This window comes from Epinephelus lanceolatus, chromosome 12, assembly GCF_041903045.1.
Source record: "Epinephelus lanceolatus isolate andai-2023 chromosome 12, ASM4190304v1, whole genome shotgun sequence".
NCBI classification, from domain to species: Eukaryota; Metazoa; Chordata; class Actinopteri; order Perciformes; family Serranidae; genus Epinephelus; species Epinephelus lanceolatus.
The window spans coordinates 23,722,686-23,747,621 of NC_135745.1; the positions used below are offsets into that span (position 1 = coordinate 23,722,686).

Consider the following 24,936-nt stretch of genomic DNA (forward strand, 5'->3'; position numbering starts at 1 on the left):
GTTATCACCAAGGCTATTCATCCTGATGTGCGTACTGCTGGTGCGTCGTGCGCAATCCTCTCCAAACCGAGCGGCTCAGCTCAACCACCTCTCCATCGGGAATAAATGGTTCCTGCATGCAGTGGATCATTTTGCTGATCAAATCCCTGATCTAAATTGACAAATCTATATTTCAGGTGTGTATTCTTTAAGCTCCTAACCCTGGACCATTTGTTTGCAGTTGAATAATTCCCCAGCTGGAGATCAGATAACAGAAGACTGATGGCAACGTCTGAACCGAGAGCCACCGGCGGGGAACAGGACCCCAACTCCGCCAATTTAAGACCTCCGTCCTCAAGTACGTCCTCACACACTCCTTCCTCTGTTAATACCACCGTGATCCCGTATCGATCCCCGAGGGTAAATTCTCGTTAAGGCTGTCCCTCTCCGGAGCGCTCAGGCTGTGCTTACAGAAACAGCCCGCTGGAGCTGACAGGGGCTCGGTGCCTTGCTCAAAGACACTTAACGCAAGGTTTCAAGCCATGCAGCTCCCCCCTACACACACACATCTCTGTCTGCCTCTCCCCTCCTTCCCTGTCTGATAAAGGCGAGTCTCGCCCGGGCCATTTGCTGCGTGTGCTCCGTCGTTAATCATTCCGGTTAAAAACAGAGCCATCACAGCTGCCTGTCGCTGTCTGGCGGATCAGTGGTGCGCACCGAGCGGCGAACCTGGCGCTGATGTAATACGCCATCAAGGCTTTGGTATATATAATGATCCAAGAGCATTTTTTTTAAAAATAAAAATGTATTTTTCGATCGAATATAACCCTGATTTGAATTTCCCTCCTGTTTTCCCGCAGTGACGCCTCAGTGTCCGGGTTGAAATCTTCCTTTTGTTTTTTGTTTCCCACAATTTCACAAAAAAATGCCAATTTTTATCGATGTCATAATTCATCTTATCTCACTCCCCAGGATGTTTGGGGCCCTCGAGGCTGCATAGATTAGCTGCTCTTGGAGAAATATTCCGCTGCTTTTTTTAATGTGGCAGAACCTATTTAAACATTAACCTGTGGGGTTAATTCATCATTTTAGGGCCGTTGTCGCGTGCACAAAATCGACCCCATAATGGTGCACTTGAGCAGCCATCTGCAGTGCAACGCAGGGGAAATCATTACAGGTTTTTTCTCTTCGGTCAAATGTAAAAGGAAATAAGCTCCCGAGCTCCCAATGCACGATTCAGTTTCATATTTTCTCTCCTTATCGAATAAAGTTGGATTTTTATTTGTGGCCCCTGGGTGTCGATAAATATGTCTACAAAAAAAATGTTAGACTTATTTCAAAAGTGGAATTTGTCCCGAGAAAAAGCCCATTACAAAGAAGATGTTTGTTTTGTTTGACTTGCTCGTATACTGCTGCTGGATGTTGCCATTATCTCTCCTCCACGCTCCATCTCACGCCTGGCGGCTTCTAGTGTCTGTGTCTGCGTGTGCGCGCCTCTGTGTGCGTGTGTGTGTGTGCGCGCGCGCGTGTGTGTGCCTTGGCCTCAGCACACCCCGAGCTGTTCTCTCAGAGTGGAATTGCTTCAGTAAATTTAAATACTTGTTTTTGTTTTGAAAGTTTTCCATCAGGTGTATAGTCATCGCCGCCGCCGCCGCTGCGCGCCCTGCATTTTATTCCCTCTGGCTTCTGCTCCATCTCTGCTCACGCATGTCCATGCTCGGGTGTGTGTGTGAGTGTGTGTGGGTGGGAGTGTGTATGCATGAGACGCACTAGCCTATAAGTTTCTGCATCACGCCGGCTACAGCCCAGACTCTCCGGCCACGGACATTACCAGCTCGCTCCAGTCACATACTGTGTTTCACTCAATTAATTCCTGCCCTCCTCCGTGAGCTCATTTCACGGGTGTTAATTCCAGTCCGCCCCTTGGCTGGGTGTGTGAGCCGGCGTGGGCCGATTGAACTTAAATCGGAAATGTTATAAGACGCATCCCCTTATGATCAGTGGGTGCTGAGGTAAATAAAAATGTGGATAAATTAGCAGCCAAGCATGACCCACTCAGAGACAAAAAAAAATCCTCGTATAAAAATATTATAAACCACCCTGCAGTGTTCAGACTCACACACCCGACCAAGAGCCGTGCGCATCACGCCTCCACTGTGCTCACTGTGCTCCACCAGCTTTCTATCCATCATCCGATCATCCACGTTGTCTCCGCGGCCTGCACACCAGAAATTCAAACGTTCATTCTGTTTTAGCTTACGAATATGCGTGGATGCACGGATGCACACGGAAACTGGGGATGAAGATTTGTGGTAAGTTATTTTTGTGGGCGCACAAAACGCTCCACATTTACGCATCTTATATTTTCAGCCACAGTTTTGACACAAATGCAATTTTGGATGACCAGAATCTTCTGGATATGATTATCTCCCACTGGGAATTTGATATGCATTCTGCCTATTTTCCTTTAAATGTTTCTTCATAGGGTAGCTCTTATTATTTCTATTTATTTTTAATAAATAACCCCGGATTGAGGCCTGAAATAGACCATGATAAAGGCTGTTATTAGAGTAGGGCTCTCCACTATTGTCACAGCGTGTTTCCATCTTCTAAAGGTCAGTGGACATTAGCCTGTAGGTCTGATGATGATCACCCTCCCGACCGCCCCCTGCACCCCCCACGTCTTTTTCCATCTCACCACCGAGAGAAAAATCCTCGAGACAGGCCTGGAAATATATGTTATAACGCCCTTCAGAATAATCTGTAAATAAAGGAGAAGTTTTATTCCTCATTCAGATATTTCTTTGCAGCAAAGAGTGCACGGTGTGACGCTGCAGCAGAAAGGAATGTGACAAAAATAAAATGTATGGATCTGTGTATTTCCTGCAGCCATAGCAAAGGGAAATAAATGCCAAAGAGGATATTACTGGCCTGTTTGTTATGGCAGAAATCAATTAAGACCCAAGGATCGAATAAGTTTGCCATTTCTGAGAGTGAGAGAATGACCATTATATTTTGATTGGTCTAAATGACATTTTAATGAACCGGAATGGAATTGAATGGGAATATTTCTTTATGGAGGCTTCGGTAGCTCGATGGTCTCAAATATTGATTTTGAATACGTCATTTAGGATTTAATGAGCGAGGTATTGTGGAGTTTCCATTGCAGAAATTGTGAGAGGGAATATTTCATACACACACACACACACAAATCATGCTGCAGATACAGAGGGCCTGTGTGACATCTGATGAGTGATGGAGTTTATAGGCCCTGCAGGAGGCAGTCTGCATCCTTCATTAACCCCTATTTATTGGCTGTGTGGGTCATCATCACCCTGAGCCGATCAGGACTCACTGGGGTGCGGTTGTGACGCCACAGGGTGGGGCGGGCACCCACGGTGGTCCCTCTTCTAGCTGTGTGTATATAGGTTTGGCCTCCACCAGAAAAACATTTCTCATGAAAGAATTCAGGGCGTCAGGAGCTGATTTTGCACAACATAGATATTTTGCAAAAGCTGCCTCATATTTATAGAATTTTATAGAACATTTGGACATTTATTATTATTATTATTATTATTATTATTATTATTATTATTATTATTATTTGTGTTTTTAATTATATTTTGGTCTCATAATTCCGTCTTGTGTGCGGGATGGATGTGTTTGGTGATAACTGCTGCCCTCCGCCGTGTAACACCTTAGGGTTCCTGCAGAAGAACAACAGCCTGGATGATAAGGGCAGGCTCGCGGGCCAGAAGAACCTGCTCTCGTGCGACAACAGCGACCGGGACGCGCGCTTCCGCCTCACCGAGACCGACTTCTCCAACCTGTTCGCCAGAGGTGAGAGATACGTCACAGCCAATATTAAAAAATAAGCTAATGTGTGCTTTATCAGAGCTTTATGGTCTCATTAGTCACCGGCTCATTACTTGACATTACAGTGGCTGAGATAAAGCTGTTAAAGGTGTGAGGTATAGGGTTTATTAGCTGTTGGCTTTATTATCTTTTATTTCTTTACAATACTGTTTTTACACCTAATAAAAGTCAACTTTCCCACAGGGGTGTAGCTCCAAATTCAGGGCCCTATGCATAAGGAGTCTCTGTGGGGCCCCTGCCCCTCCACTCTTGAGCCATGTCTCTCTCACACACATTTTTATTTTTATTTTTACACGTCAGTTTGTTTTATTTCCCTGTCCTGTCTGTCTTTATTTTAATTTTAGAGCCCCAGTTTCTCTTTCTTAGTGAAAGACATGAACGTTGGTGCTCCATCAGATAAGCAGTCAGGAGTGGACTAAACCATTTTGCACCTTTGGGAAATGAACGGGGCCTCGGGGAGCTCCACTATTTTTTTTATACAAAGTTCAGTCTCTCAATTGATTCAGTTCAATTCAGTTTTATTTAAAAAGTCCAATATCACAAATCACAATTTGCCTCAGATAGCTTCACAGCATACAACAACTCCACCAAAAAAAAACCCTTTAACCTCAACCTTTTTGTGTCAAGGACCCCTTAAATTGATACAGATTATGTCACAGACCCCAATTTTAATAAGATTTTGCTGCAGGGACTTACATCTGAAAAGATTTTGGATGTTAGATTTGATTCAGACCAGAATTTTATTTTTTGTCATCTACAGTTGAGGAGATAACCGTGGAGGAAGTAAAACCTATGATGTGAATAGTATGTCTTATTAATTTAGATGCAGCAATTGTAAAATTCTGGGCCAGTACTGATGCAGATTGTTTTTTGTTTGTTAGTTTTGTTTTGTTATTCCCCCATTTTCACCAGGAAAACAAATAAATCTTCATTATTATAAAATTAATGACACTACCTTTGAATGAACACAAATTCAATACTGCAAAATGTAAGAAACAACCTTTAATATAACCTTCTTTTTTTTTTTACATGAAAATCTTTTTTAAAAAATAACTGCCTCAAAAGGCTTTTGTTTACTGTATATTATAATTCCCTCTCTAATATCTATTTTATTTTGCTGTGAACAACAACACATTTCTCTTTTCAAACAAATGTATTTATTCAAATTTGTCACCAAATCTACATTTTACAGGATTATACTGAATGCATCATGAGTAAATTACAATTTATCTTCACCCAATGGTCATTTTTACTGAATAGAGCTTGAACGCATCATAATGTAACTCAATGCAGCCTCCATGAGCTGTTAGCTCCAGTTCTGGCTGGTTAGAGCCAACTTAACTCGCTCTCCTCCTGCTGAATTCAAGGCACATTTGTTGTTCACAGTGTAGCATATCAGAGAAACAATAGGGTGCGTCCTCTGACATGTTGTTTACTGCATCCTTGTGTCCAGAAGGTCCCCAAAACCTTTTCTATTGTCCCCTGGATGTTTTTGTCTTGAGCTTTGCTTTGTAGCCTGCACAAAAGTGAAGTGACACCACAGAAAAACATCAGCCATCTGTAAATGTAATTTTATTTTATGACCGGCTAATGGCAGTCAACGAAGAGAATATCAGCCATATCGATGTGTGCATCCCTACTTATGACTCTTACTCACATTGGGGTCACTTCTATAGTGAATTAAATGTTGACAATAACCTAGGCTATTCCCCATTTTTCTGGGGACCCCCTGGAAATCCCTCAAGGACCCCTCAGAGGTCCCCGGACCTCTGGTTGAGAACCACTACTTTAGAGGAGGACACAATTAGAGGCATAATAATGATTAAAACAACATAGAAAAATCAGAGACTGGGAGTTGACTTACTGAAATTCAAACAGTAACATACACCTTCTTTTTTTCAAAAAAATTATTCTACATTTCTTTTTGTAAGGTGACAAGTATTAGGCTCACCTGTTGGTGCATTTCTTAGTTTAAAGCTCACTAGCCAAAATGTATGACCAAAGATGATATGCAGTAGTGACTAATGACATCAGCCAAAGCTACAGTAGGCTCTACTGTTAGATTATATCATCAAAATTATGTTATTCAAGTTCAATTTCAAATCCAGTGCCTATATTGCACATATGCAGGATATTAAACTTAGTTGTCAGTGCATGTCGACCAGGATCATTACACACAGCCAGGTGACCAGCAAAAACTGGTTAGGAATACAAAACCAAATTTGGGCTTAAAAGAATGACTAAGTGTCCTCTAATTACAGCACTCAATTAAATGGTGGTGATTAACTCGCTCTTGGCTCGACAAAGCGGGACCTAACTCCATCATTCAGGCTAAATGACCCTCTGTCTCCCTCCTCACCTCTCAGACCTGCTGCCAGCCAAGAATGGAGAGGAGCCCACCATCCAGTTTCTGCTGGAGATCGTCGACATCCTCACCAACTACGTCAAGAAGACTTTTGACCGCTCCACCAAGGTGCTGGACTTCCACCACCCCCACCAGCTCCTGGAGGGCATGGAGGGCTTCAACCTGGAGCTGTCCGACCAGCCCGAGTCCCTGGAGCAGATCCTGGTGGACTGCAGGGACACGCTCAAATATGGCGTCAGGACAGGTAGGCCAGGAGACAGGGACACCTTCAAGGCTGAGCTGAGCCATAAATGTGCTGGTTTGAATAATTCATATGATGGTGTGTGTTATTTTGAATATCAAAAGGAGACAGGGAGGTGTTGGAATACAAAATAATAACCTTTTACTCTCTCAGTTCAAGATAGGATATTTTCATATGTTCATATACAAAGCTCAATATCATATCCGAGCTTGACAGTTATAGTTATTAGGCTACATGATTGGGGGGGTGTCAAACAATTTTTTTAAGCACTGGGGAGGGGCTTATATTTTTTTATTTTTGGCGTAGGGGAGGTTCATACAAATTTAAAAGGGTTGTATTTTGTATTTATTCTGCTGCTGATTTTTAAGAAAACAGGCATTTTTTTTATTTTTTTAGAAATTGAATTTTTGATTTTTTAAATTTTTTTTCTTATTTTAGATTTTTCAAATTTAATTTATGTTACAGTTTTTGATTTTATTTAAAAAAATATTTTTTAAATATTTGATTTTTTTGGGAGGGCTATTTGCATTTAATTGATAAGACAGTTATAGCATCAAGGAAGGAGAGAGCAGGGGAATGACATGCAGCAAAGGACTGAGGGTTGGAATCAAACCCACGGCCACTGCGGCAAGGCTACATGGGGATGGATTTTTAAATTTCCGATGGTCCTTGGACACATCATGTGCAAGGAACACTTCTGTCAGAAAAAAATAAATGAATAAAAAATTGAGCTTAAAATAGAGATATTTCATCAAAATCTCAGTCTCATTTAAAATTTGACCAAAAATAAATTGCTTGCACGAACTAACCAGCATGCATGACAAGAATGAAAAACTGAGTCTCTTCTTGAAGTCCAGGATTTTAACTTTTACGTTTCAAACATCAAAAGATGGAAAAAATCTTATACCGTAAAACTTATATTATTTGCTGAAATCAGTGAAACCAACGGGCCTATATTTGGGACAGGCCTTTAATTCCTTTCACACAACACTGCTGATCAGCAAAGATGGGAAATCAAACTGTTTATTTAAGCCAGTATGAATATTACTTGTTTAGAAATTAGCCTTCAGATAATTCTGAATCAATTATTTGATCTGGCTCTGACAGACAGCACATCAGAGAGAGGATTACGGCACCCAGCATACCGACACAACACCACTTTATCCTTTTAAAACAACACTCACAACTTGGATAAATTTTTATGAAAAACCATTTTAATTTTGTTGATCTGAGGACCCTTATATGGGCTAAAGGAATATAAATGACTTACAGGGTAATTGAGGAATGGACGCATAATTAGAGGGAGCCAACCACCCGGTTTTATACATTGAAGAACTTCTTTAAAAAAAATCTCGGCAACCAGACCAGGCCTCTAATTGAGACAGGCCTTTCTTTTTCAACAGTAAAAGGGACTAACTAATTACTGGTGGAGGGAGGGTCATGCATTTTCTGCCGGTCATTTGGGGAGGCTCAAGGAATATTTGCATCTTTGGGAAGGATCAGAAACAAAAGGGTCACACCCTAGCCACCTCCCTTATCTGATAAATAAAGAACAGTCCCTGACACCTCTGATGGTAGTTTCCCCAAAATGGTGATACATAAATTCTAAAAAAAACCATACCTTCAGGTTTATCAATACTGACAATTTTACTATGCAGAGACAACGTCAGCACACACACCATTAGAGAAGAAGCTGTTTACCAGATAGTGTACAACCTATTATTTATTGTCCCCCTGGTAATTCAGTTGACACCTCCCCACCCACCCTGGACTTAGCCTATTAAAGCAAGTGTTGCCTGAGGGGATCCTAACATGGACTGTTTCAAGCTGTTAAAACCGACAGCGCTCAAACTGTCCCTTGGGTTTTATATATCACGTAGGGTCTGCTGTGTCTACAACTCAACACCACTTTTCATCCACAGACACGGTGAGGGGGTTTTTGTGGAGTTCTGCTGGAGGAGCTGTCCGCGGTGCTGAAACACAAAGCGGCTCATTCTTTGCAGCGCTGTGATTAAAATTAGATTTATTTTCTATATATGAACTGAGATGTAATGTTGCACAGATATTTATACTGCGAGCCGTACAGCACCACCTCCACAAGGTGCTTATATCCATGAGTGCACTCAGGCTCCGGGCCTATTGACGATGACTGTGTATGCAGGCACCTCAGAGTCTAACTGGCTGTCATATAACCTTGTTACCAGTGTAATTATGTACACTGAGCAGTGCTTTGTCAGATCCCTGAGGTTTCATGGCTGACCAGGGGAATACAAAATCAAACGAGGAGCTGTTTCTTTATGTTTTTTATTTTTTCACAGTCAGATGTAGGGGAGACCGGGGCTGGTTGGCACACGTTTCCCTCTCTGCTGTATTTCTCAGGCATAATGTATGTTAGAGTATTCCAAGCAGCAGCCGTGTCAACATCAGCCTGTTACATGCATTGTCTTCCTTCAAAATAGGTAAAGGTAAAGGTAAAGTTCCACTGATTGTCACACACCTGAGTGTGTGAAATTTGTTCTCCGCATTTGACCCATCCCCTGAGGGAGCGGTGAGCAGCAGCGGTGCCGTGCTTGGGAATCATGTGGTGATCTAACCCCCCAATTCCAACCCCTGATGCTGAGTGCCAAGCAGGGAGGCAATGGGTCCCATTTTTATAGTCTTTGGTATGACCCGGCCGGGGATCGAACCCACGACCTCCCAGTCTCAGGGCGGACACTCTACCACAAGGCCACTGAGCTGGTAAAATACACTTCAGTCTTCACACGAAATGTAAAGTTTACATACAGTATCTTTCAAAATAAACGCACTATGTCGGTACAACACTGCAAATTGAGGTTTTTTTCCCCCTCAACAACAAACGCATGCGGTTGGGTTTAGGAGGGGAAAAAAACAGATTTTGGCTCCATAAGCTTACGGGACACAAACACCACTCTCCCGGGTGAAAGTCGTGATTGTTAACTGAAACTGAAATGACACTCACCAAAAAAATGAGTGAATTTCAGATGTTTTAACATAGTAGATGAGTTCAGGTGAAGAAAGCAAAATTTTATGTGTTACATTTTTGTTTCTGTGACCTGAGAAAAGCTGTGTGCCAACCAGCCCCGGTCTCCCCTAGGCAGTCAGCTTTAGCTTGCAGGACATTGTAGTCGTATTTATTCAGGCAGATATATTAGTGGCTCTCTTTGTGACTGTTTTCTCTTTATGTAAGGCATGATTCCCTCAGTGCAGCCCTGTTAATAAGAAAGCCGTTAAGATAGTTTGTGTTTATTTTTCTCTGTTCAGGTCACCCTCGATTCTTCAACCAGCTGTCCTCTGGTCTGGACATCATTGGTCTGGCTGGAGAGTGGCTCACCTCCACTGCCAACACCAACATGTAAGTCTTGTACCTATTTTGATGATTTTGGAATGACACTGGGTTATTGTAGAACATTTGCAGTTATCTCCATGGCTGGTTTATGAGACAGTGGGCACAGATATGCAAAAGGCTCCACCGCCTCTCCTTCAAAGGAGGATACACAGACTTTATAGGTGTATAGCTTTTTCTTTTTTGTTGTTGTTTCGCATCTATCTGCAGTCATTATGCATCTTTTTGTGGTTTTGCGTCTCTTTTTCTTGGGGTGATTTTGTATGTGGTCATTTTGTGTCACCTTTTGGCCTTTTTTATGTCTCTTTGTAGTCATTTTGTGTCTCTTTGCAGCTCCTTTGCATCTTTCTGCGGTCATATTGAGTCCCCTGGTCGATGGGGGTTAATTGAGTGAGATTTTGCAGGTGAGGTCAGAGGTGCCTCTGACACTTTGCGCTCAATAGGCCTGTTCAGCAATCTATCAATGTTTGCTCCCCAGAGTAAAAACATGAAAATACCAGAGGACTTTTATTTTGACCACATTAAAGATAGAATGACGCCAGAATTAATGCTGAAAAGGCACAAATTGGCACATTAAAAAAAATTTAAAATATAAAAACACCAAAATAGAGAATACTAAGCCAGGCGTTTCCCATCATGCCTTGGGTCTTGCTGTCGGTGGAGAGCAACTGCAGCACCTGGCTCTAAAAACTGCGGCCGCCTCTCTCACAAGATTATTGCTGTCCGCTTTTGTATGATGTCAGAGCATGTCGAAATGTCGGACACAAAACTAACTGCCATGCACTGTGCAGCAGTCGCCAGTGATCGAATCTGCGCAGGCCTCATCTTAAACGAGCTTTTGACTCAACAATGTTCAGGTATTGAAATATGAATGAAACACATTACACACTTGTGACTATTAAAAATAAACCCATTGTCCCCATATGAGGACATATGTCACTGTTCTTCAATAGCTTGGAGAAATCAAAAATGCATAGCAAACAAAAAGCTCTGGTCTCAGGAGGATAAAGAAGACAAACTGTTCTCATACGAACTGCAGTGATGTGAGCAGAAATCAGAATGAGAGACAAACCGCAGCACGGCATCTTACATTGTCAAGGAAGATGAATTTGCATGTATATATAAAATATTACCATAATCAAGTGCGGATAAAAGCGTCACTTGAACCAGTTTTTTGCTTCCACTAAAAGAGAAACAGCATTTGTTTCTATAACGGAACCCAAACTTCACCCTGAGCTGTTTTGTAAGACATTTGATACGATGCCCCAGAGGGACAAAAAAACAACTTGTTTAATCACCTTATTATTTAAAGTCACAATCTGATAAACACCATCAGCTGTCCTTTTTGACCTTCAACACGACACCGTTATTATCTACACAAGGGAAACACCTCTTCATGTCACGACAGGACAACTTCCAGTTTGTAGGCCACTGGAAACAGCCCCCAGTGGTTACACTCATATAAAGTCATGGTGGGGGTGCTTGTTTTGTTCCCCTCAGCTCGCTCCACAATTAGTCACAAGCATGTGTCCCAACAGCCTCTGAGGGCAGTTATATAAAGTGTTTGGTTTGTCCTGTTGAGACGGTGTATTGATGGACGGCAGGCTGTACTGTATATCGGATGCAGCCCAGCCTCAGGGGTGGTTAGATTGCATATTGATCTCAGGTCACAGTTACATGGTGGCCCAGTCTGATAGAGGGCATGAATGAACCACATCCACATCACACACTCTCAACACACACACACACACACTCACACACACACATAGTACATGCTGTGAATAAGCCATAACTCTGTTTTATGATCACTGGAATTAAATGAAGAACATCACACTAATATTATAGTACAATATCAGAGTATTGAATACAGATGCATGCACACACACACATTGACAAGCATTTCTGTGCAGAGCCTAATGTTTACAGCTCTGTCAGTTCACTCTCAGCGAAGGGACAAATAAATCGTTTTAACTTGATTCCCTCATTTGAGTAGATATAAACTCAAAACAGCTCTTAATACAGGGTTGCTGCAGATCCTTAAAAAGTCTTAAAATGCATTTAATTCATTAACCTAAAAAATAAGGCCTTAATTGGTATAAAATGTCTTAAATTAGTCTTTAAAAAGTCTTAAAATGCTCAGACAAGGGAAGGAGAATTTTATGAATCCATGTTTCACTGAATTGTAAAAGCTCAAAAATAATTGGTAACATCTATTCTGTAAAAGTAATTTAACAAATGTCTCTTGTATAAACGTCATGCAGATCAGAATAGTGGAACCACCAACACTTATATTTTGTTTCCAGCTGAGATGATTAAAGGATCCACTGTCTGCTAGTTAGCCATCACTGTAGCCAGGATGATACGAGGAAGTGCAAATGCAGCAAAAATTGGCTGTTAAACCAGATCTGGCAGCATGGCTGAAACCGATACAAAGCAATGCATACGAAGCTCTGTGTATTTCAAAGTTTTTCAAACTTGGCATGATGGGAATAAAGGTAGTGAAATCCCAGATGCAAAGTTAGAAACACAATGATGTCATGTTTTGTTAGAAAAATCCTCTGGGCAAAATCGTCCGAGCCAAAGTAACTGATATCAAACGCAGTGCAGCAGGCAGGTTTAAGTTTTAACAAAAAGCTAGCTTTAATAAAGCTGATAAAAAAAACATCCAGAACAGGCAGGTAACTGAAAGTCCAAATGAAAGAAGAACGAAAACTAAAATGCAAACCCACTGGGATAATACGATGAACTCGATGATAAATCCAAATCTAACACAAGACACTAGGAAGGAAACAGAGCAGGGAATGACACCAACAACACAGGGATGAGCACAGGAATAAACGCAGATAATCTGACAAGGAACAAAGAGAAACATACAGGTATATATACACAGAGAGCTAATCATAAGAATGAGACACAGCTGGAGTAGGAGGACACGGGCAAAAGGAGGGAAATGGGGTAACAACAAGGGTGTGGAGGGGAACACTAGGGTGGAGCAAACAAGACTGATACAGAACAGGTGTGAAAGGGAGGTTTCTGGGAACAGGGAAGGACTAAAGAGACTGGTGTGACATAAAAAACAACTTAAATATAACTTACCTTAACATGTAGAAACCCTGCTTTGATCTCCTCTCTAAACTTAATTTGTTCTCTAAAATATTAACAATAGGCCTTTTTTGCCACACATTTCTATTTTTCTGTATCTTCATCATCATTTGTAAAATTACGTTTTTATTGATGCATGACTCATTCATCATCACTAATTCACTTTAATAAAGATATCTGCATGCGTCCTATTCTTGCAATCACCATCAAAACGTGACAGCGCAATATCATTTACTTATCCCATTCGGTCTGCATTCAATCACCAGTAATGGTTTCTCTTTTTTTACAGTCAGCATACATGTCAAAATGGAAATGAGGAAGCTTAGTGCTAAACTTCATATTTACCAAAACATGCACACTGCTCAAAAGTAAGAAATGACTGCCTTATGCACTGTGGACACCTACAAAATGTTTTAGATGCTTATTGACAGCCACATTGACAGTATGAGGACTGACTCCAAGGAAACTGCACTCTTACGTAAGGCTGCAACTGACATTGTTTCTTTATCATTTAATCTGCCAATTATTTTCTTAATCAATTGTTTAGTTATTCAGTATAAATGTGGAAAAAAAAATAATATTGAGAACACATCACACTTTCCCAAAAGCCTAAAATCACACCAAGAAAAAACTGTCTAAACTGCACTCAGCTTGTGGTGCTCAAAGTACCAAAAAATACATTTGAAGAACTCAGCAGTAATGTCTCTTTCCAGAAATCATGACCTGGTTACTCAAGATAATCCACAGACCTTGTTGTGAGCAGTTTCATGGTGAAATTTTTTTTTCACCCCACTTGCCAGACAACAATTGGCATTGCATGTTATTGAAACCATGTTACATGACAATTTAAGCGAGTCATTACTGTTTCTCCAGCAGCATTTTAGACACCAAACATGAGTGTTTTGTAGCGACTGTTTTTCCAGCAGCTTTTTTAGGAATGAAAACCAGTTGTTTTTCACTAAAACATTTCTGCTTTTCTTGTCAGTACTCTGCCCCCCAAACAAGGTATTTTAAGTCAAAACATGATCTTTTCCGAAACAGAACCGAGTGGCTTTTGTGCCTGAACCTAACCACACATTAACCACAGCATTTTTGAAATGCAAAGTGTCAACATATCCGCTATGTAATATTGTACAAATATAACATATCCGTTGTTGACAGAAATGTACAACGCCGACTACACCCGCCAGTAATATCACCACACAGAAGGAAACGTGCATCTACTCATGAAGGAGAGGCTCGTGTTCGTGACAGCGAGTGAAACATGAATGGCGTCCTTCTCGGCTGAGCTGTAACATTAGCTAGCTCAGTGGTGCTAGGTGTGCTAGCTGTAGATGCACACTTCCTTCTGGGCTGTGGTACAGTTGGCAGGTGTAGATTTTTTGTAATCTTTTTTGGCATATACTATTACATAGGTGAACAGTATGGCCGCTGATTTGTTTAAAAAGGCATTTTTTAAAGATTTCGTATCAGCTTATATTGCATCTTATGCTGTCACCAGTATGTGCCTCTTGTCCATGAGTAGATGCACGCTTCCTTCCACACAGTGATTCGGTTGGCAGGAAAGAGACATTGATGTTAAGTTTTTCAGATGTGCTTTGTATTTTTGGCGCTTTGAGCACCACAAGCTGAGTGCCATCTCGTTCCATTATATTGGAGAGAAGACAGACATCTCTATGGCTGATATCTCCAACACTCTGCAAGGAAAAACATGCATTTTTGATTCTGGGGTGAACTTACTTTTAAATATCTAAGCACAACAAATCCACAGGAGTTTTTCTAGGTGACATTGATCTAGAGACAGAGTTTCGTGGTACAAACTGATGTATAACTGCAGAGACAGCACGACCCGCACAGTGAAAAAAGACCATATGCGATAAGTCGTGGGTAGAGGACAATATACTCCACTCATATACACAAATTGAGCATTCTGTATCCTCTCATTATCGCGGCCTCTATCTTCTCTCCCAGACTGGCTGCTAAATAAAAGATCAATGTGAGGATAATAAGCCAAACGCTGGAGCAAAATTGAGACACTTAATTCATCCCATTTCTCAAAACATTAGCTGAGGAAACTACCCTCTCTCAGGAAAAACTTTCCCATCTCATCTCCTGGTTGGAAGAATGCCCCAAGAGACAGGGCCATTGAATTCACACGCTGGCGCACACTTTCATAATGACACACACGCGCACACACACACACACCAGCTCTGGCTGTCCCAGATACAGCAGCTACGGTTTCCAGTCCATTGACTGCAGGCTCATTGTGAGCTGGTCTTAGCAGATAGGCCAGCTGGGCCCCACACTGACACACAATGTCCTCCGGCTGCACAGAAAACCCTGTCACACTGTGGAAACTGGCTGCTGCGGCTCCCTGCAGAGTGCTCATTCTGGCTCTATTGTCCCCGTGGATACAGACTGACTCCTTTGAGGGGCTGAGAGGAGAGTGTGGCTGGGGGGTCAGAGGGTTAGTCACACACAGACACACACATTCAGAAACTGACTCGCGCACATTGAGTGCCCTTGATGACGATAATAAGGGCATTTAGGGGCCGTCCCTGGAGACGGGCAGGTGACTGAGGGGTAATTTTCACCCTGAAAAGACCAATGATTGGCTCTGATTGTGATAATGATCACCATTATTGTCATTACACGGTGAAATGACTCACACGGAAAAGAGGAATTTTAAAAAGGTGCACTAGTTTGTCCCTTTTATCTGGTGTGATTAGGATGCATTTACAAGAAGAAATGAAAGTGATACATCCAAGATATTAGGTATTTTTCTGTCCCTTATATGATATAATTTTAACATAATCAAAGAACATCGTATTTTTGAAATTATGAGGCTGAAATTTGACTCATTTTGTCTTCTTTGTGATTCTATCTTTCATCGTCGCTGCTCATACACTCACAATCTGATCTGGTGCATTAACCAGAAGCTAATTTCCCAATCATCCCGTGGGTGAGCCCTCACCAGGAATAATTACACAATTCTTTTCTCTATTTCCTGTGTTTTTAATTCCATCCATCATCAACCGTGGCTTTCACTCTCTTCTATTTTCTCTCCTGTTCTCTGCCGCTTCTTTTTGCCTCGTTGTCCTGTTTCGTTTCTGTACGCATCCCTCGCTCTGCTTCCATATGATCCCCTCCTCTTCCTTTGTTGTCCTCTGTCACAGTTTCCTTCAGTGCATTGTTTCCCTACAGCTCCCTCCGCTCACAGCCTTTATCTCTGCTCCTCTCTAACCAAGCTACCAAATCCCTTCAGTCCTTGTTTAGATACTGACTTGTAAAGAAAAAAAAAAGGAGTGGAAGAAAAGAGGAGATGGTTGTCGTAGATGGTAATGGTGGTGGTGGTGGTGGTGGCTGATGGGGGTGGACGAGTGTTGTGTAACTGGCCTCATTTTAAAGCAGGGTAAACAGGGATCAGTCCTAAGGGCGTGTGTGGGAGGCAGTGAGATGGCCTGTCAGTTAGCGAAGAGCTAAAGCTCAGGCCTCAGTGTGAGAGCTGGTTTTCTGTGACACATTTAAAGTGATAGTTTGGATATTTGAGGTGAGGTTGTATAAGGTACTTATCCATAATCAGTGTATTACATACAGTAGATGTCAGTCGGCATGTCACCAGTTTGGAGAAGCAGACAGGAGTACCGACACAGAAGCTAAGCAATGTACTGCTGTGGAGGGGGTCAGCGGAAAAATGTATTTTCATTATCTGAAAAAGTCAATATCATTTTAAAAGGACGTTATATTAAAAATATTTTCACTGCTTTACCTACGGGGTACTGAAACTGTTATCTATGCTCTCTTCAAAGTCAGACTCAGAATCAGTGATTTAACATCGCTGAACACAGGAGCTGCTGGTCTACCACTGCCTCGATCAGATAGTTTGTGTTATTGTGTGACCTTGGTGTTGTAAAGAGTTAGTACAGATTCACCAAAGTCACACAAAAACACAAACAAACTAACTGAGCGAGGCAGCGGTAGACCAGCAGCTCCTGTGTTCAGCAAGGTAAAATTAAAGGAGTCTATTGGCTTTGACGAAAGCATAGATGAAGAACTGAAGCCATCGACGGCTTCTCCATCCGAGCAGGCTGTCTGACGAAAAGGTAAAGCATTGAAAACATTCTAAATATAGCTTACACTTACAATGGTTTTTATTTTTATTTTTTTAGATGGCTAAAATACATTTTGTTGCTGCCCCCGTCCACAGCAGCAGGGGAGAGTTGCCTTAAATGTTACACGTTACAGCTGTAAGTTGCTACGTAAATGTCATCATGGCTTCAAACCAGTTTTACACAAATTAAAATCCAGGTGAATTTTTCAAATCTAAAATTTGGGTTTGTATATTGTGGAGCTAAAATCCACACAGCTGTCTGCCTGTATCTGGTCTTCATCAGTTGGCATAGTTTCCACACGTCATGTATGCCAGTTCTGGTCTGTAAAGAATGACAAAGCACAGGTGCGTCCAGTGGCTCATTTGTAACATGTTACATTTTTACCTGCCTGGACTTGCGAGCACAGCTTTATTACAAAACTTGCTAAACTTATAACTTGTATGCCTGCTTTTCGTCAATTAAACTTGTAGATATAAATGGACTGTGTCGGTATAGACTCTGAAGCTCAGTGACTTGTTTTGGACCCTCCAGGGGTCAGTGCACAGATACACACAGAATGTCCCGGAACTGGATGCACTCTGTGTTCAGTCAGATGTCATTCAATTATATTCTAAATCAGATGAGGGTTGTATAATACTTTTATAACTTCCATCGATCAAATTTGCTAACTATGTTGTTGTAATCAATACTTGTCAACAAGGTTGAATAAGGTTGAATATCATTAATTTCTTTACAATATCTGATCACATCCTTTGCTATACAACGTTGTTTTTTAACTGTGTTACAACCGTAACTCACACTGTTACAATTAAGACGTACATTTGCTTCATTTTTAATTCCTCACAACTTGTTTTCTCCATCAAAAAACTTAAAGTGGTGTTTGATAGCAGACCAACACATTGTCACTCCAACCTCGTCACATATCAGTATTTTTGTCATGGACTTTCCACGTCCACATACGACATGCAAGGTACCCTGGGTGCATTGGTTGTTGACGTTCTGGGACACCGTGTCAACTTCAGCCTGTTACATGCATTGTCTTCTTTCAAAACACACTTCTGTTTTCACAGGAAATTTTATGTTTACATACAGTCTCTTTCAACATAAAAGCACTACATCGGTGCAACACTGTTTCTTCCTTTAATAATAAACGCACATGGTTATGTTTTGCCAACACATGCAGTGGTTGGGTTTAGGAAAAAAGAACAGGTTTTAGCTTTACATTCATACAGGAAGTGAACACCAGCCTCCTGGGTGAAAGTCAGTGATTGTTGGACCCATCCACCACCGTTCCAACCTGCCCTACTCAGACCTTTGCCACCTTAACTTTCATTGTTATCTTGCCGTGGTTCCCCTTGACACCACTGGGCACCGTTTAACAATAACAATGACCAGCCGCATATCATGCCGATGTCAAAGGATGGCTTTGTTTGTCCATGTCTGACGGCAGAGGTCACTGACCAAGTGCTGGTTTTGAAGGACTTTGGAGTGAATCCAGTGCGCCATTTGCCTGAAAATATCACACATGTAGGTCAAAGAATCTAAAACATATTACAGTTTTGTGCAGTGCTCCTGCCTGCTTCTCCAAACTGGGTAATACATTGACAATGTATAAGTAGCTCATACAACACCATTTCAGAAAAAACAAACTATCCCTTTAAGCTTCTTTAGCTTCTCCAGGATGTTGCTTGTTGTTGTCCGAGGAGCTACAAAACATTTTATTTTTTGTTAGCTGACATCCAACATTTCTTTAAAAAAATTGTCATCTGTCTCTCACCTCTCCAACAATTCTTCTTGTGAATATTATTTTTGGTCTTTTTCTTTCTTATAATGAAAGAATGAAATGAACAATTATAGGGTCTTCCTCAATTTCTGAATATTGGGGTCAGAAGAGGCTGTTATCTCTTTTAAACACTCCCCCTGTCGGTCTCTCTCTCTCTCTCTCTCTCTCTCTCTCTCTCTCTCTCTCACACACACACACACATACACACACACACACCTCCTCTCAGCCATCAAATCAGCCCCATTCAGACTCTCTGCTGAGATTGGCAGGATTGACAGATAGCCATCAGAGCTTTGTGGGCTTTAATTAAACCACTGAGTGATTTTGGAAAGCCTTTGAATATGAATGTTTGCTGCCCGGCTCCTATCAGACACTTTTTAATTAGCCCAGTCAGCACAAGCTCCAGTTTGTGCTCTGTGGATGGAATTATAGTAAGGCTAATGAAAAACCAGTGTGTGTGTGTGTGTGTGTGTGTGTGTGTGTGCATTAAAGCTTTCTTATCTGCAAGTGTGTGTGCATAAGAATCTTCTTTTATTCTTCTTGCTCACAAAGCTGTTGTTAAAGGGACAGTTCACCTCACAATCAAAAACACATAGTTTTCCTCTCACCTGTAGTGCTGTTTATCAGTCGAAACTGTTTTGGATTTGGATACATCTGAAAAACTTGACATCGATGTCTGTTGAGTTTTTCAGATGTGCTTTTTTTTGGCGGCTTGAGCACCACAAGCTGAGTGCCATCTAGTTCCATTATACTGAAGAGAAGGCAGACATCTCTATGGCCGATGTCTCCAACACAGAGGAAAAATATTTGACTTTGGGGTGAACTGTCCCTTTAATCTCTCGACCCTTACAGTGATGTTGAATGACGTGCTATATTCATATTTTCTGTGATGTGACCGACAGGTTCACCTATGAGATCGCTCCGGTGTTTGTGTTGATGGAGCAGCTGACTCTGAAGAAAATGAGAGAGATGATTGGTTGGCCCAACGGAGAGGGAGATGGACTCTTTTCACCAGGTCAGTCCATAAATAATATTCATATACATATTCAGTGTGTGTTATTTTGTATTGGAAGGGGGAAAAATTCATTTTCTTATCAACAAAAAGTCTAATTTCCAGTATGCACTACAGCGTATGTGTGTGTGAATGCTGCTGTCCAAGGTGCTGATGTGTGTGTGTCTCTTCTCAACAGGGGGCGCCATCTCCAACATGTACAGTGTGATGATCGCACGTTACAAGTATTTCCCCGAGGTCAAGACCAAGGGCATGTCTGCTGCTCCTCGCCTTGTCCTCTTCACATCTGAACACGTACGTGACCGTGAACACACACACTCACACACACACACACACACACACACACACACACACACACCATTTTAGGTGTTGTAATAAAGCAGGCGCTACGCTTCATTGGCTCTAGATTGAGGCCATTGAGGAAGTCCGGTGATAATCAGTAGGTCTATTTGAATCAAGGCGACGGCCAGTTTTATGGATTCTTTTTGCTTTTATCAGATCTGCTTTTGTCTATAAAGAACTGAACGGCCGACAACATGACAGAAAACAAGCCAAAGCTCTGGTAGCAATTACCTCACAAAATCTCCACTTCGTTTCAATGAAAGATGAATTATTAAAGCTAATGTGTGTCCCTACAGAGCCACTACTCCATAAAGAAGGCTGGAGCTGCCCTGGGCTTTGGTACTGAGAATGTGATCCTGCTGAGCACAGATGAGAGGTGGGGAGCTCATTTTGGACATTTAATGCCTCAGTTAACACAGTAAATATGTGCAATAGTGTACGTGAGCACTGTCACAAAAATATTCTACTTGTGTGACATGTATGTGATGATAATGTTTTCAGGGGGAGAGTCATTCCTGCAGATCTGGAGGCCAAGATCATCGATGCTAAACAGAAGGTCAGTGTCATTGTTCTGTTGTCTTTCTTTCAGTTTGTTTGTTTGTTCTGCCTTTGTGCCGGCTACAGCTGTAGTCGGAGGCATTATGTTTTTAGGTCTGGGGTTTCCTTACGTCCGTACGTCCAGACCAGGGTTATTATAGTTCACAAAAACTAAACGAAAAACTAAAACTGGGTGTGAAAAACAGTTTAGTTAACTGAATTAGAAATAAAAACTCTAGCTTAGAAAAAAACTAACTGAAAACTACACTAAGATAAAAATATACAGTAAATGTTTTTAGGTTTCTTCTTAACAAACATGACAGGGTGTCTACGGGTCCTTTAAGTCGTGAAATATCTCAAATTTTTAACATATTAGGTCTTAAAAGTCATTAAAAAGTCTTAAATTTGAATTTGCGAGGTCTAAATCTCGAGGTCTAAAGTTTGTGATGCTACAAAACTTCAAACCTACCACTGAACTAATAATGTCTTTTACCGTATGCTGTCATTAACTTGTTGGCAAAATGTGGATTAACTCGCCCTAATAATAATATTGCCACAAAAAACTACATGTATACTACTTACCTATATACTTAGCTGCAGTGTTTAAATGAGATAAAAAGATGTTTTGTCAAAAAATCTGTCTTAAATTGGCTGATACATATTTTGAAAATGTGTTAAAAAGCATTACATTTAAGTGTCTGACACCTCTAGACTGCCTGCATTAGGAGGCAATGATGCATTATTGAGACTGTACATAACTATGAGTCAAGAGTTGTGTTTGTATTGTAATACCAATCTAAATTTAAAATCTTGCCACTGATGACTAAAAACTAGCTAATTGAAAACTAAACTGAATTGAAAACAAAAATTAAAAATGAAATAAAACATAAAAAATAATGAAAAATACAAAATTTTAACAATCCTGGTCAGGAAGTACGTCCATCTCATTCCTGTGAATGCAATATCGCAAGAACACCTTAAAGGAATTCCTTCAAATTTGGTACGAACGTCCACTTGGACTCTTTTTGGTTGTCAAAGGTCACTGTGACCTCACAAAACACATTTTTGGTCATAACTCAAGAATTTATATGAAATCATGACAAAATTTCACACAGATGTCTAATAGGATAAAATAATGAAGTGATGATATTTCACATCCAAAAGGTCAAAGGTCAGCTTCACTGTGACATCATAATGTTTTGCATAAAACACTTTTCTGGCCATTACTCAACATCATATCTCAGGAACAGAAGGGAAGTCATTTGGTCAGATACTGAATTGGTGACGCTAATCTTGAAACTGTGCTGATTGTACAGATCTTCTGTGCTGTCGGGTTGAAGATGTGTACGAAGCATCTGTGTTTTCGAATTTGTAGCTTCTTTGTAGCGACATCCATTTTTGAAGTGTTGTCTACTGTAATGGCTATGTACAAGTCTGGACAGACATGGATGTAAACTGTAACTTTTGACTGGCTGGTGGAGGCATGGTAATTCTAGTTTGTTTCTTCATCAGTCTAACCAACACTTTTATCTCTGTTTGTTTATTCTGCAGGGTTACGTGCCGCTGTTTGTGAACGCCACAGCTGGTTCGACAGTGTACGGTGCATTTGACCCCATCAATGAGATCGCCGACATCTGTGAGAAGTACAACCTGTGGCTCCATGTTGATGTGAGTACTCGACACTGGAGCAGCTGCTGCAGTGTTTTGGTAGTGATAGTAGTGATACTGTGTCTTTGCCTGCGTACCCTTGTGTAAAAGTGCTGTCTCCTCAGGGAGCGTGGGGTGGTGGACTGCTGATGTCCAGGAAGCACCGTCATAAGCTCAATGGAGTCGAGAGGTGAGTACATGGGAACTGGTGGGTTGCTCTGTGGTGTCATTTAAAGACAATGTTCAGGGAAACTACCTCAGTACATTAAGATGCATATTAAACTTTGCAGGGCCAACTCTGTCACATGGAACCCTCACAAGATGATGGGCGTGCCTCTGCAGTGCTCTGCAATCCTGGTCAGAGAGAAGGTACAGGAAACTCCAACACTCTTTGTATTTTGAAGGTTTTATTTGTGCATTGTACCTAATCGTTAAGAATTGTTTTAGGAAATGAAGTAACACAACAGACCCTTTCACAGCCACATCATTTATAACATGCAAAAAAAAAAAAAAAACCAAAAAAAAACAAAAAACGGTAAATTAATGAGGTGTGGAGCAGGTGGACCCAAATGCAGGGGGCAACAGGAACTCAAATAGATCATGCTTTATCTAAGGTTGAAGCAGGGAAAAGCAAACTGAAGATCACATAACAAAACCAACAAGCCTGAACTGAAAATCAAGACTTAAATACAAACTGGTCTGATGAGGGGATGAAGTGCAGGTGGATAAAAAAGGACGGAGAAGCTCAGGTGAGGGGAATAAAGGTGATTAGACAGAAGGACAGGCAGGAGGCTGATAGCCTGGGAAAAACTCTGGAGCAGTGAAGGACTAACGAGGCTGATGTAGGACAGGTGTGTAGACGGGCAAAGGAGGGAAAGGCAGCACAGGAACAGAAACCCCAAAACCCAGAAAACACAATCTTCTGTATAACCAACTTAGAGGCCGTTTATACGTACACGGTGATTTTGATAAACGGAGACATCTTCCTTCATTTGTGCCCTTCGTTTACACGCAAACGGAGATTTCTCCTCTGAAAACGAGTCTTTCTAAAAACTCCGGCCAGAGTGGAGATTTTGGAAAACTCCGGTTGCGCATTTGCATGTAAACTGAGATAAACGGAGATAAACGGAGTTATAGGCAGCCCACGTCACAGTATGCGCCGGAACTTGCACCTGTGTCAAAAGTGCGACCTATGTTGCTATGGTGACAATGGATACATGGAAGGCTTGAGCTTCTCGTTACACTGCCACCTACAGGTTTGGCATGCTCTTGTATGTATATACACGGGTAAGTGTAAACGAAGATCTTTTTGAAAACGGAGACGGTGAAATGTCCGTTTATGAAAATAGCCGGCAACGTGTAAACGGCCTCTTAGTGAAAACAAAGACAGACTAACTGATACAGGCAACCCTCACATATGTCATCAAACTGTTAAAGGATCTACACATACCATACACCAGTGGTTCCCAACTGGTCCAGCCAAGGGGTCCAGATTCCTCCTTAGTCATTAGTTCAAGGTCCACACAGTTTAATACATTCTGCGTCATACTTACATTTGGTCATGTTGTCGAGCTGGTTTGCTGTCTCTGTTAAGCAGCTGTGTGTTAGTCACTCACTCTACAGCAGGGAATGGTACTTCAAAATGTAAGCAGTACAACTAGTAACAACCAGAACTAGATAGGGCCATTTGCGTTTTTGCGTAAAGCAGTTCACCCACACACTTGACACACGTGAGTTTCAGCTCTCCTCACTGCTAGATGCCACTAAATCCTACACACTTGACCTTTAACGGTGTGTATTTTATGTGTGTCTGTAGGGGATCCTGGCAGGCTGTAACTCCATGTGTGCAGGCTACCTGTTCCAACCAGACAAACAATACGACGTCACCTACGACACAGGCGACAAAGCGATCCAGTGTGGCCGACACGTCGACATCTTTAAGTTCTGGCTCATGTGGAAGGCCAAGGTGAAATGGACAGAGTCACACACACACATCAAAACATATTGCTCTTTAAACAATTCATATAAATGCCGTCATAGAAACAGTCATGCTGTGGCTTCATACTGTTTTCTGTTAATGTTTGTTCCCTTCAGGGCACCATTGGGTTTGAGCAGCACATTGACAAGTGTCTGGAGCTGTCTCAGTATTTGTACAACAAGATCAAGAACAGGGAGGGGTATCAGATGGTGTTTGATGGAGAGGTGAGCTGGTACAATTTTCTTTCTCTTTTTTTCAGCGAGCTTAGTCCGCTTGGCGTTTAGCCTCGCTGTATTTGTGTGTGTATATGACCTGTGTTTAATTCTGTCCGCAGCCCCAGCACACCAATGTTTGCTTCTGGTACATCCCGCCCAGCCTGAGAGGCATGCCTGACGGTGAGGAGCGGCGAGAAAAACTGCACAGGGTAAGACTCCTGTCAGTGACTGTTATCTTTTACTTTATCAGCCGTTGCATCGCTGGCGGAAATGAGCTTTTAGCTGTATCTTTAAAGATAGAGGAGTTCATCCTTTATGTGATGCTCCCTGTTGTAAGTGCTTTTTAGGTCAGTGTGCTATGAGTGACGGTGTATGCTGAGTGA

General features: G+C 41.6%; 1 protein-coding gene across 2 annotated transcripts in view; it reads left to right on the forward strand.

Annotated features, from left to right (window-relative positions):
* LOC117271886 (glutamate decarboxylase 1-like) overlaps positions 1–24,936 on the forward strand; it is a 30,147-nt gene that overhangs the window by 815 nt on the left and 4,396 nt on the right. Inside the window, exons 2-16 of one of the 2 annotated variants that reach the window (XM_033650410.2) lie at positions 221–337; positions 2,235–2,291; positions 3,682–3,819; positions 6,222–6,464; positions 9,744–9,834; positions 19,725–19,837; positions 20,013–20,128; positions 20,473–20,552; positions 20,678–20,732; positions 22,265–22,381; positions 22,486–22,550; positions 22,651–22,729; positions 24,177–24,326; positions 24,455–24,562; positions 24,673–24,762. In XM_033650410.2, the coding sequence (XP_033506301.1) occupies positions 262–337; positions 2,235–2,291; positions 3,682–3,819; positions 6,222–6,464; positions 9,744–9,834; positions 19,725–19,837; positions 20,013–20,128; positions 20,473–20,552; positions 20,678–20,732; positions 22,265–22,381; positions 22,486–22,550; positions 22,651–22,729; positions 24,177–24,326; positions 24,455–24,562; positions 24,673–24,762 (1,578 nt within the window). In that variant the 5' untranslated portion in view covers positions 221–261. The remainder of the gene's footprint in view (positions 1–220; positions 338–2,234; positions 2,292–3,681; positions 3,820–6,221; positions 6,465–9,743; positions 9,835–19,724; positions 19,838–20,012; positions 20,129–20,472; positions 20,553–20,677; positions 20,733–22,264; positions 22,382–22,485; positions 22,551–22,650; positions 22,730–24,176; positions 24,327–24,454; positions 24,563–24,672; positions 24,763–24,936) is intronic. The other variant, XM_033650411.2, reaches the window with a different exon arrangement.